General features: G+C 49.1%; 2 protein-coding genes across 2 annotated transcripts; both read left to right on the forward strand.

Annotated features, from left to right (window-relative positions):
• Positions 1-1,687: 1,687 nt before the first annotated feature.
• si:dkeyp-115e12.6 (centromere protein F) lies at positions 1,688-6,290 on the forward strand. The gene is made up of 5 exons (XM_047022783.1): positions 1,688-2,341; positions 2,514-2,788; positions 2,987-4,044; positions 4,528-4,688; positions 4,836-6,290. The coding sequence occupies exons 1-4, from the start codon at positions 1,748-1,750 to the stop codon at positions 4,662-4,664; spliced, it is 2,064 nt and encodes a 687-aa protein (XP_046878739.1). The 5' UTR covers positions 1,688-1,747; the 3' UTR covers positions 4,665-4,688; positions 4,836-6,290.
• A 531-nt stretch (positions 6,291-6,821) lies between these two features.
• On the forward strand, positions 6,822-11,559 carry kcnk4a (potassium channel, subfamily K, member 4a). Its single transcript, XM_047024460.1, has 9 exons — positions 6,822-6,973; positions 8,046-8,240; positions 8,423-8,697; positions 9,089-9,206; positions 9,318-9,478; positions 9,603-9,789; positions 9,942-10,075; positions 10,216-10,749; positions 10,969-11,559. The coding sequence occupies exons 3-9, from the start codon at positions 8,509-8,511 to the stop codon at positions 11,557-11,559; spliced, it is 1,914 nt and encodes a 637-aa protein (XP_046880416.1). The 5' UTR covers positions 6,822-6,973; positions 8,046-8,240; positions 8,423-8,508.
• Positions 11,560-13,164: the final 1,605 nt, after the last annotated feature.

Raw genomic sequence — 13,164 nt, forward strand, 5'->3', positions numbered from 1 at the left:
TTCGGCTCGGCCGGCATCGAAGAACCCAGGAGGGCAGGAGAGAGGGCAGGAGAGAGGGCAGGAGAGAGGGCGGGAGAGAGGGCGGGAGAGAGGGCGGGAGAGAGGGCGGGAGAGAGGGCGGGAGAGAGGGCGGGAGAGAGGGCGGGAGAGAGGGCGGGAGAGAGGGCGGGAGAGAGGGCGGGGCAGGAGGAGAGGCAGAGGGGAGAACCAAGCCCAGAGACACTGGTTGAGGATGCCCTCAGAAGAGAAGCCCAAGACGCGCCTCATCGTGTCCACACGGCTCACCCAGACCCCGAGAGCCCCTCCCGTTCCCCATCCGACAGCCACCCCGGCTTGGACGACCCGCGGCGGGAGAACGCAGCGCTGCGCTCGGAGCTGCGGGACGTGAAGGAGGAGCTCGCCAAGCGGCTGGAGGACCTGGAGAGCCAGCGCAGGGCGGAGGCCGAGACCAGGACCCGCCTCAAACAGCTGAGCCGCAAACACGCCGCCCAGGCGGAGCACGGGCGAGAGAGGGAGGAGCAGGACAGGGAGAGGAAGAGGGAGCTGGAGGAGGAGAGGGCCGAGAAGGAGAGCTTGAAGCAGGCTGTGGTCGCCCTGGAGGCCAAGGTCAAGAGGGAGAGGGAGGAGATGGTGAGGAAGGAGAGGGACCGGGAGAGGGAGAGGGACCACGAGGACAGGGAGAGCGAGTGCATCGAGCTGAACATCCAGCTCAAGAAGCAATTGGCGGAGGTGAAGACGCTGCTCGCGTACGAACGGGAGGAGAGGGAGAAGGAGGAGGAGAGGAAGAGGATGAAAAAGAAAGGGATGGAAGGAACGGGGGACCTGACTCTCAAACTCACAGAGTTGGAAGAACTGAAAAATCGAGGAAGTGTCAAAGGGAAGAACAGTAACGAGAGGAACAGTCCCCTGACATATCTCACGCTCCAGAGCGACATCAACTCCAACTCCAACATCATCAGCGACACTAAGCTTCTCCCTTCGCCGGACCAGCACCGCCTTTTCTGCGAGTCCTCTAATCAACAGAATATGGCTGTCTCCCTGGCAACAGCAGCCACAGATCTCATCCAGGAAGACGCACATCTGACCAAACTTCCAGAACTCTCAATACCAACGATTGTGGCACAAACCACTTTGGTAGCCAAGAAGGGGTTGTCCACTTCAAACCTGGAAGAAACCACTTGTGAAGCTCTGAGGGGAGAATCTTTCAACCAGCCAGACCTAGCAGAGACTGCTGTAGAGCCCCAAGTGGAGTCTAACACAGACTTGGAGGAGAATACCAAGGATCCATTGGAGGGGATATGTGCTTCGGAGCTAGCGCAGGAGGTGGAGCGTCTGCGTGGGGAGAATGCCAGAGAGGCGGCGCAAGCGAGGCAGACGCAGGCTAAACTGGAGGCCCTGCAGACCCAGGTGACCTGCCAGACCCAGCAGCTCACCCTGGCCTTTGACAAGCAGAGCCAACACATAGTGGACCTGCTAGCAGAGCTGCAGCTGAAGGAGGGCGCCCTCTTCAGCCAGGGAGGGGAACTGCAGCGCTGTAGGGAGGAGCTGGCCTCGCTCACGACACCGAGACAGAAGGAGCAGGAGGAGAAAGACGCGAAGAAACGAGAGGAGGGAGAGAAAAACCCAGAGACACCAGAGGAGGAGAAGGAGGATGATGAGGGAGGAGGAGGAGGAGGAGGAGGAGGAGGAGGAGGAGGAGGAGGAGGAGGAGGAGGAGGGTGGAGAAGTTGAAAATCAGAAGCAAGATATGAAATTGGACAATGAGAATATAATTCACCTCCAACCCAACCCTCCTGACAAACATGCAATCAAGTCTGCTGATCTCCCTACTGCTACACAAGAACATGCAATCAAGTCTGCTGATCTCCCTACTGCTACACAAGAACAGTCTGTATCCAAGGGAAATGCGCGTCTCACCAGGACTGAGGACCCTCAGAGACGAGATGGCGGAGAAGAAGCCTTTGCTAAAGAACTACTAACTCTAAAACAAGAGAACCATCAACTGAAAATGAGACTTCAAGCTCTGGAAGCTTCGGATGGAGAAACGAGGAGTTCTGTTAGCGAGAAAACACCGCCTGACTCTATTGAAGATCCTGACAGGACACCAGTAGAGGAGAGGGCAGAAAATGACCTCACTTCCTATCCCATGGAACTCAAGGGAGAACGACTCATCGAAGGAGTCAGTGACATCACTCCCAGCCTGAAGTCTGCGCTGCAGGATGAAGAGAAACCAAAGGACGAGATGAGAGAGGACAGGAAGATTCAGGGGGAGACGGAGTCTGAAGAAGAGAGTCATTCAGACATGATGACTCGACCTCAGATCAACTGCCTACAACAACAGGTAGGCTTATTTTGACTGAAGTAGTATTAAGAATGCACAATGTATACTTAATAGCTTAGAAGTGTGTATGCATTTCAACACTAGATATTATACTAATTTGTTACTATGTAGTTGCTGCATATGTACTACATATCTTGTTTATGAAACAAGTCCTGTATCTCCCCCTCTCCAGGTGGTGGCACTGCAGGCCCATCTGCAGATCCTCTCTGAGGAGCACCAGAAGCAGGCGGAGGAGCTGGCTCTGTGGAGGCTGACCACCAATGAGCTGACTCAGGTACAGATGCCCTGGCTGAGCCAGGACCAGACCCAGGAACAGGCCCCCTGTCTGGGCCAGGAGGGTCAGCTGCTCCTGGGAGGCTCCCCCAGCTCTGTGACGGTGATCAGAGAGGATGAGCTGCTCCTCTCCTGCACTTCCAGCAGACTGTATGGGCGGACCCTGGGCTCAAGGTAATACTCTGGGACAACACCTTTGGCGTATATCACATTTTTTATAGTGACAGTTTTAGATTGACAGGAAAGGGAGGGGGGGAAGAGATGGGTTGACATGCAGGAATCAAACCCAGGCCGGTGCGGAAAGGCCTTAGTCCATGTGGTACGCATTCTTACCCAGTATAGTGACACCCCTCCTCTTGATCCATCCTCCAGAATACAGCACTGCACTTCCCCTGAACACAGTCCCCTCCAGTCCTCTCCCAGAACGAGCTCCACTGGACCTCAGGGACAAATGCATCAGAGTCCTGATGAAGATGAAGCAAATCACACCACGGCTGTTCCCAAAGAAGCTCGCTCCAGCTCAGGCCACCAGGTTAAAGCTTTAGGGCTTGCAGACACAGATGAATCAAGACCCAGAAGCCAGACCAAAGAAGTTGAACCCAGAGAGAATGTGTCTCACCCTGCTTGTGACATGGAGGCCCATTCAACCCAATCACTGTCCCTGGAGAACCAAACTGCACCTGACCAATGTAACACTAAGCAGCAGGAGACAATATCAGTGTCCGATTTAGTTGTTGATGTCAACCACCTCTCCTCAAGTCACGGCAAACTCCTTCAAACTACAACTACCATGGTCTCCACCTTAGAAAGCCAAACTACAGTGGAGCAGGTGCATTTGGAGGGTCAAAGTTCTGAATTGAGCAGAGGGATCACACCCCAGATCTCTACTTCAGTTTTTCCCTCAGGAATGTCTGGCGAGAAATATCCAGCAGAGGGTGAGGGAGGTCAGGGGTCGAAGTTCACAAAGGCTGCCAAAAAGTCAGATGCTTTAGAAAAAGTAAGCCAAATGGAGGTGAGAAGCACTGCCATTCAGACTGAGGAGGGCTCTGCCCCCACCCCCACCCCACATGAACTACACCACACTTCCTCACAGACCGAGGAGGGCTCTGCCCCCACCCCACATGAACTACACCACACTTCCTCACAGACCGAGGAGGGCTCTGCCACCACCCCCACCCCACATGAACTACACCACACCTCCACACAGACCGAGGAAGAGGAGGATGAGGAAGAGCTGGTGGACTCCCCTCCTCTGTCTCCCATCACACCGGCTGAAGGCTGTGACCGACTGCTGTTCTCTGGTTCCTTCCCCATCCCCTCTGACCCCGCCCGCCTGGCCGAACGCATCCGCCGCAGCCGGAGCCAGATGTCAGCGGCGTACGACGACACAGAGTACGAACCCTACGGCCTGCCTGAGGTCGTCATGAAAGGTCAGTGTGTGGGGGGGGGTGTTGAATGTCAAGTTTTCATTGTACCTTATATTTATCTATTAAGTACATTTGAAACATGTCAATGCATAAATATACTAAGCCACATTTGTGTTACAGTGGCTTGTGCTTAAGGGACAAAGTCAAAATGTTAATCACTTTAGAATCAACAAGGAAACATTGTTTCATCACAAATGAAACATGAGTTGATAAGTTGTACAAAGACGTACCCACTCACCTATCCAGTTGTTAGATTTGGGACAAACTATTTTGGACATTCCATTCAACTTCACGATGAAGCCACATCTATTGAATCTACATACTGTACAGCACTGACTCAACAAGCATGAAACATTTACCCATCTCTCACTCCCCTACCTTTCATCCTCTCTCTCGGTTATATAACCCCCCCCCAACATTCCTACATCTCTTCATCTTTTTCTTCTTCTACCCCCTCCTCTCCCCTTCCTCCGTCCGGCTCTCCAGGGTTTGCCGACATCCCCAGTGGGCCTGCCTGTCCCTACATTGTGAGGAGGGGGCTTCTAGGTACACCAGCAGTGCCCCTCCCTCCAAAAGAGCCAGGGCCTAAAGAGGGGGGCAGGGGGAGGCCCAAGCAGCCTTAACACACTCACACAACACAGGCACAGGTAAGACTCGCACAAGTATTCAACATCAATATAATCACTGAATCTTCTGTTGTTGTTTTTTTATTCACTTTATGATGTAAATCATTTTTATTGGAGCTGAGCTCTCATTAACATCATATTTGTTTATGGTTGGTTTTTGTGCTTTAGCTCAACACAAATTTCCAGAAGAAAAACTCTGGTTTCCTGATCATCATCACTGCCTGGAGTGTGAGGATAAATGGTTGGATGGATGGATGGATGGATGGTGGATGGATGGATGAATTGAAGAAAGAATGAATGAATATAGACGATACTTCACATGGTATCATGTGAAACGACTGCCTCTACTTTTCACTAGCTGCTAGAATTGTGCTTTGACAGCCCCCTCTCCACACACACCCACCCACCATTTTAATATCCACCTGCTTAGGTTTAGTGATTTATCTTGTGTTAGTTGCGGTTTGACGTTAAAGTCCCTGAAAACTTGAATGTTTGTGCCATTGCCTTATTTATTGACACGAGAATGTGTTTGTCTATGACTCTATAAGCCCAAGTCTGTACAGCTGGGTATGAGAATGTGTACATTTGCGTCAGATTTGACATCCAATGTGTACGAATGCGAGCCGGCGCATGTGTTGTGTGTCCTCACTGTTTTCTTAATGTGTGTGTGCGCATGCACGTGTCCATGACTAAGCCTAACCTGAGTTTGTTTCCGCTCCATGTATGGTCATTAAGTGTGAGCGCTCTCTCTCTCTTTTTTGCTCTCTCACACTCTCTTGACATAATGCTTTAATACTCAACTGCTTTGAAATGACAGGAAAAACACAAGTTCTTGTGGGATTTTCTTTTTTTTGTTGCTGCAATGTACCGATATTTAGTGTGTTTAGTGCCTATTTTGTTTTGTAGATTAAATTGCATTTAATTTATTGATTGATGAAACTATTTTTATAACTTCGTTTTTTGTTGCGCATGTTTTTGTGCTATAAATAAATGTTAAGTTGATTTCATAGACTAGTTTTCCATTAGTTTTTATGTTTTACAGATAACTTTCTGACCAATGTGATTAGCTGGTTTAATTTTAAAGCTACTCTTTTTACTACTAGTGATTCATAGTTGAGCATACTTGAAGTCGGTTTTGAATGTTTTGTTTAAACTTGTAGAATAACTCCTTTTTCAAACAAATTGACACCCTGGACAAGGAAATGTCCATGTAAATGTTTAGGGGGGAAGTTGATTGAAATGTAAACACAAATCCCTTAACGGTGACTTTTATTTCATTCACTTTCATTTTGAAGTAAATATCTGCTTTCTTTGAACTCTGGACTGTTACTGGGGTCTGTTTAAATATCCTGTAGATGTTGCTTTTACCATCCCCAGGTGACTCCCCAGGGTAAATCGGAACTTAAAACCCAGGGACATGGAAAGGAAGGATTCGTGTTTTCAGTGTTAGAACAGGTCCTTTTGCTTCTGATTTAATATTTAATACTTTCTGAAATTGACAGGGAAATGTTCATATTTTGGTAAGAGCTTTCAGTTCGAGCAACACTGAGTTTCTTCTTCTGTTTGACACTTTTATGTGAATGTATCTGTGTTGATACTTGCACATTAAAATAGTTTATCTCAGTCTCTGGTGTCTTGCTTTTTTAAGTGTTTGTTTTTCCACCTCTGGCCAGAGAGTTGACATTTGTGTCAGATGAAACCATAGTTATTTTCCCTCTTATTCGGTTTCCTCTTAATACACTCTGCATGTCAAATTGTATGTACCAGTTGAATAAAGATAAAACTTTGTCAAACACAGGAAATTTAAAAATCTGTGTCTGTGAATCTGTCCTTTCATGTCAGGTGTCACCTAAACTTGACTGGACTCTTCTGTCATTTTAAGGAGACAAAGAACAAAGATTGTGACAATGACTGTCATTCTGGATAATTGATGGCTACATTTACTTTGAGGACCCTGTTTAGCACCTTCCCCAGTCAGGCCCAAGGATTTAGAATACTAAACCCTCAGGAAACACTCTGGTGTTCTGTTCTTTGTCCAGATCTCTCTCTTTCCTCCTCCCTCCCTCCTCAATCTCACCTCCTTTTTCATCCCCTCCCTCCTCAGAACCCCTCTCGTCAGAGTAATGTAGGGCTCTGAGAGTGGGGAAACACCTTTTGAGGCAAACACACACACACACACACACTCCTTCAGTTTCTTCAGCTGGGAACACACATACAGTTTGTCTTCTGACTGAGAATTGGCTGGTGAGAGAAGCCTGTGTGTTGAGATGCACACACACTGCACATCCCTTTATCTCTACAGCCAGGTAGGAAAGTCTCATTTACCACCTTAATCAGCAGGCTGTCAGTTGATCCTGTTTTGTTCTAATCTGTAGTCCTCTTCTTTGCTTGGTGATGTTATGTAGCAATGTCCATTTCCATCTGTTAAATAAACCTAAAATGTATTTTTCTACCATGAATTTGAGGGTGTCTACACTCACTGTATGGATCTATCATCCATCCGTTTTGCAAGACAAAAAACAAGAATTCAAGTTATACTAGACTAAACTTATCTTTTCAAAGAACACTTTTTGTATAATGTACATTATGGGAGCCTTTTCAAGACCTTGTTGTTTTTCTCAGATTTTCTGGTCACAGATGTCATTAAGGTTATCCTAACAATGACCTTAGAAGTAGATTTTAAAGTGAAGGAACCTGCCAGATAACTTGGTTATCTAGTTACAAAATTGACACTGGCCACTTTCCCTGACTCCTTTTCCAACTATAATCTCCTTGAAACTTGATGATGTATTTAGCCTGGTGTCAGACCGATTAGCCGTGGTTGACCACAACACATCAAATGCCTGGGTGTTTTGGGGTGTGCTCACTCATATCTTACAAAAATATGCCAGGAGACGTTTAGACAACGATAACAAATACTACCTTTTCGTCTGGGCATGGGGGTGGTGCTTCCATAGCAAACCAGTGTGTTCCATTAGATCAGAATGCTAACACAGAACTCTGGGAAATATCAGAACGTTGTCAAGGTTCCTTTAGAACACAAGGGACGGTACCAAGTTTATACCAGAGCTCTGGTTCTCTTCTCTGATTGGATTCTTTTGAAGCTCAGTTCTAATGACATAACATCAGTGTCCAAGCTCATGGGTAAACATCATTCAAAGAAAACAAACCATTTAACAAGGATAAGTACCCAAACATATTTTCGATTAACTGCAAGACGTATGTTTGGTAGTTTGGCAGAGGCTAATGGTTTTGAATGCTTTGGTGGGATGACGTGGGCTGGAGTCTGGTGTGTGTCGTGAGCCTCAGCTTTATTATGACAGGGGCATGATGTGAACACTCATCTGTGCCATTCTCCCACTCACCTTCTCCACACAGCTCTCGTGGCCCCTGAAGACTGAGCGACTTTCTACAACTGTCTCCTGCAGAGAGGGAGAGAGGGGGATAGTAGAACTCTACAGTCCTAAAGACTGAAGAAGGGAAGAGAGAAAGGACAGATTCCTCATCGTCACCAGATTACCGGGATGGAGGAGGAATGGACAAGCTGATGTGATACAAGTGATGTGTCTTAAGGTATGACCTTATTGTTATTTATCAAACACTATACCACGCTGTTCATGAGTTTCTGCATCTTTCTTTCACAGTCAGTGGCAATGGCGTTCCCGATTTGAACAGCTTTCTGTCGTCTGCATGTGGCACACAAACATAAACACACACCTGATGATTCACAGCTGTGTTTCAATGTGTTCCAACAGAGACGTCCCCTAGAGGATCCTGACGATTGACCCGTGAACCCTGACCCCCTGACCCCAGTAGGGGGGGGGGGGGGGCAGAGTGGAGGATGCGTTGCCCCACCCTCATGGCCCTCCTTGCGGGGGTCATGCTGTACCTGGTGATGGGCGCCCTGGTGTTCCGCTGGCTGGAGGCTCCCAAAGAGAGCAGTGATTACGAGAACCTGAGAAGAAACAGGAGAACCTTCCTCCACAATCACACCTGTGTCACTGAGGAGGACCTCGGACAGCTCATTAACGTAGGTCCAACTCACACACAAATACATTGGACACACCAATGATGTCAGAAGGCTAAGCGGTTAGGGAGTCGAGCTATTAATCAGACATGATTAATAGCTCATGGCCATTTGGCATGGCCAATGTTATTTGGCAAATGACATTGTGTCCTTGGGAAAGGCACTTCACCCTACTTGCCTTGGGGAGAATGTCCCTGTACTTACTGTAGGTCGCTCTGGATAAGAGTGTCTGCTAAATGACTAAATGTAAATGTAAACACACCCTCAGTCAGTGTCATGTCCCTGTAGAAGGGCTTTTTAAGCAGTGGAGGTTTTGATGGATTCAGATAGTGTCTGTATCTGAACTGACACAGATAAGGCCACACAGTTCAGCATGCATGCCCTGTTCCCACAGAATGTGGTGGAGGCGGTGGACGCAGGGCTGGATGCGACCAGTACTTCTCCCAACTTCACCAGTAGATGGGACTTGTCCAGTGCTTTCTTCTTCTGTGGAACCATCATTACCACCATAGGTGGGTATCCTTGGCTCCCTCCCTTATTGTCCCCCCTCACTCTCCCTCCTCACATCCCTCTCTCCCCTTCTCTGTTGCTCTCACTCCCTTCCTCCTTCCCTCTCTCCCCAGGTTTTGGGAACCTTTCCCCTAAGACAGGACATGGGCAGCTTTTCTGCTTGTGCTATGCCCTGGTGGGCATCCCCATGTTCGGCATCCTGCTGGCGGGCGTGGGTGATCACATGGGCACAGGCCTAAGGAAGGCTGTGGCCAACATCGAGACCCTCTTCCTGGTAAGAGCTCTCGTATGAATTTTAAGCTAACATGGACGCGTCGATGGACGAATTGACCATACTCTCAGTGAACATTTTCTCTCCATCCTTCTCGTTTCTCTTTTTATCTGAACCCTTCTCTCAGAAACGACGGGTCAGTCCCACCATTGTGCGTATCATCTCTGCTGTTCTGTCTATCCTGATTGGCTGTCTGATATTCCTCGCTGTGCCAACAGTAGTGTTTCATAAAGTGGAAGGATGGTCCTTCCTTGAGTCACTCTACTTTGTGGTCATCACCCTCACTACTGTGGGCTTTGGAGACTATGTTGCTGGTAAATCAGAAACATACTGTATATCCACAAAGAGGCACACACTATTTTATACAAATGATGTACACTGACCACACACCTCATTTCAAACAACACACTTGTCTTGTCACACCACACAAGATAGATATACTCAGGCTGTGTGTGTGTGTGTGTAGGCAATCGTCAAAACAGCGACCTGTTTAAGCCCCTGGTGTGGCTCTGGATAGTGTTCGGCCTAGCCTACTTTGCGTCCATCCTCACCATGATAGCCAACTGGTTCCGCGTGTTGTCCAAGAGAACACGCGCCGAGGTGAATGAGAGACAAAACAGACACTGTATTTACACCACACCAAGTCTCTGTCACTGTTGCATCTCACTCCATCTCTTCCATTCCTATCTATTCTTCCCCATCTCAACTTTTCAACCTGTTTTTTTCTTTTTCTTTTACAGATGGAGGAACTGAGGGCTCACGCCACAGACTGGACCCAGAACATCCAGAACATGTCCATGGACTTCAGGATCCCCAACCCTCTGGACCTTAATGACCCCTTCCTGCTTCAGCGGCGCCGCTGGAAACGCAGCACGCGTCGCCGTGTCCGCCGCTGCGCCCAGGTCACCCTGGGATACCGTGCCCGGGGATGCCTGGAGAACGGCCACCTGCCCAAAAGCTGGGTCAGCCGCTCATGCTCCATGAGCCGGCTGGAGGTGCAACCCCTGGAGGGGCCCAGACTCAGCCCTGTTCCAAGGCGGCTCCTCCTGAAGCCAGAGGAGAGGTCACTGGCGAGGTTGCTGGCCCGGTCCATGTCGCTGCCCGCGGCGAGGTCCGTGTCAGAGCTAAAGCCCAGGAGGTCACGAGATTCCGAGTCCGTCGAGTCCGACTCGAGGTCGGACATCTCCTCTTCTGATTCCCAATCCTACCAGGATTACCAGGTGGCGAGGAGGAGTCAGGGGGGGCGGAGGGGGCAGGGAGGGCAGAGTGTGAAAGTGCAGAGAAGGAGAGAGGAGAGAGGGAGCTGGAGAGAAGAAACAGGAATCTGGAGAGGTGAGCGAGGGAGTCTGAGAGAGGAGAGGGGGAGTCTGAGAGAGGAGAGGGGGAGTCTGAGAGAGGAGAGGGGGAGTCTGAGAGAGGAGAGAGGGAGTCTGAGAGAGGAGAGAGGGAGTCTGAGAGAGGAGAGAGGGAGTCTGAGAGAGGAGAGGGGGAGTCTGAGAGAGGAGAGAGGGCGAGATGAAAGAGGGAGTCTGAAAGATGACAGAGGGAGAGAAGAGAGAGGGAATTGTGATGTGGACATGGTAACCATGGTGGAGATGAGAGGGAACCAGAGAAAAGAGAGAGGAATTTTAGGAGAAAAGCATGAGAGCTGGGGAAAGAATCGAGGGAGCTGGGGAGGGGGGAGGGGGGATTGGTCAGAGCACAGAGGGGACTGGGACGAAGAGATACCCGTGTTTATGGACGACGACAGCCCGTACGTTGTACCACCCCCTCTCCCCCACTCCTTGCCTCCCTCACTCTCCACCCCCACCAACACCCCGCCAAACTGCCCCCTTCTGGACTTCTTCGGGGAGAACCTGGCGTACATCGACGAGTCCTCTGACACGCTCAGCGATCGCTTCCAGCCCAGCGATGGTGGCAGCAATGGTGGAAAGAGAGCAAAGCCTCACAAGCCCCAGAGGCAGAGCATGAGGAGGCAACTCCCTCACAGGAGCCCCCTGGAGGACAGTTGGAGGAGGAGCAGCGAGCTGCAGCCCCCTTCCAACCCCCCGACCCCGCCTCCTCTCTCCTCCCTCGGACGCTGACAGACACATATGAAGGGGAGGAAGGGGGGGGGGGCTGGGGGTGGGAGGGTAGCACGAGGACGATATCAAACCTTTTTACCAAAGGTGCCACTGTGTTTTTATATAATTTAGTGGCGAATGTTGCTTTGAAGTTATTTATCTGCATTGATGTCCCTGTCGATTAATATGTTGACACTTTGTGGCCTTGGCTGAACCAGTATTACTGACTGAAGCCTAGTTGTATGGACTGGCATTAAGCTTAGATTAGAACCCACTACTACTAATTTCCATACTCAATTGAATTCTGTGTGAAGGACCTCTTTGAGGAAGAAATGGCGCCCTCGTCTGGTTTTTCTTTGCAAGCAGTCAGTCTCTGGCAATCTCTCAAACCCTTGCTAAATTTATTCCATCTTGATTGATTTATGGTCAATGGACTGAAACATATTTTCCAGTCAGTTTGCAGTCACCTTCTTCCCCTTACAAATCCATATCTCGTATTTATTCAAATGTTCTTCAATCACTGGGGCCATGTGACTTTTAGTGCCTGTCTGGTTGTATAACTTATGTCTTAATGTTGTTTTGTTTCCCTGAATACAACTTTGAGTAACATGGCTGTGAATGTCTAAATAAAGAGGAGGCCTGTCCAAACCTACAATGTGTGGGATTGGGATTATAGGTTATGGATCCTGGATTGGTGTTCACAGGTGGGTGGGTTACATAAGCACTCTGGTCATTCGTGCACAGGCAGTAGTTGTGGGGACATTTCACACACACACATACACACATGCATACACGCTCTCCAACATCAAAACACAAAAGTATGTGGGGAGGTAGTGTGTATGGGGAGACACACATGCCTACTGTCAGCCCAATACACTAACACCCAAAAGCACATGGAAGCCTTTATAGGGACTGTGTGACTATGTGTGTTGGGGCAGCGAGGACTTTTAAGCAAGCACACACGTAGTAGTGTACACTCTGCACCCTCTCAAGGACACTGCAACACACATTCAGACACTCTGAAGAGTGGGATAAGTACAGGTTGAATATAGCAAGGGGTAGTTAAGTGGAAAAGACTAACAGATGCTGGAACTGGTTTAAAGCGGGAAGGGACCTCGCCTCTGCCCCTACACACACTAGCACCCCCCCCCCCACACACACACACACACAGGCTACTGGGTCTGGCGGGTGAGTCCATATTTTTTGGGGGGGGGGGGGGGTGTAACCACAGTCTACCTTCAGACAGTTTGTTTTCATACATGTTTATGGGGAAAGCATACTATACTATAGCATTCACTGTGTAGCCTCACATCTTAAACACGGGCCTCCTTCCCAGACCTGTTTAGAGAGATTCGGCCTTGCAAATATACAGTGGGCCTACGCGGCTTGGAATGACTCACCCAGTGCTTGGCCCACATTTTCATCACCTTGGTTGTTTAGGTTTGTCCACTGACTTGGTGTCTGACAGAGAGTGCCTGTCCTGGGCAGCGATCAGTTGCCCACATAAACACCAAGATCAACATCCATTACAAACATACACTCACACACACACACATAGAGCTTTATCTCGTCCTCTCTTTCTCCTCTCTCTCTCTCTCTCTCTCTCTCTCTCTCTCTCTTTCTCTC

The sequence above is a fragment of the Hypomesus transpacificus genome, chromosome 1 (genome assembly GCF_021917145.1).
Source record: "Hypomesus transpacificus isolate Combined female chromosome 1, fHypTra1, whole genome shotgun sequence".
NCBI lineage: Eukaryota > Metazoa > Chordata > Actinopteri > Osmeriformes > Osmeridae > Hypomesus > Hypomesus transpacificus.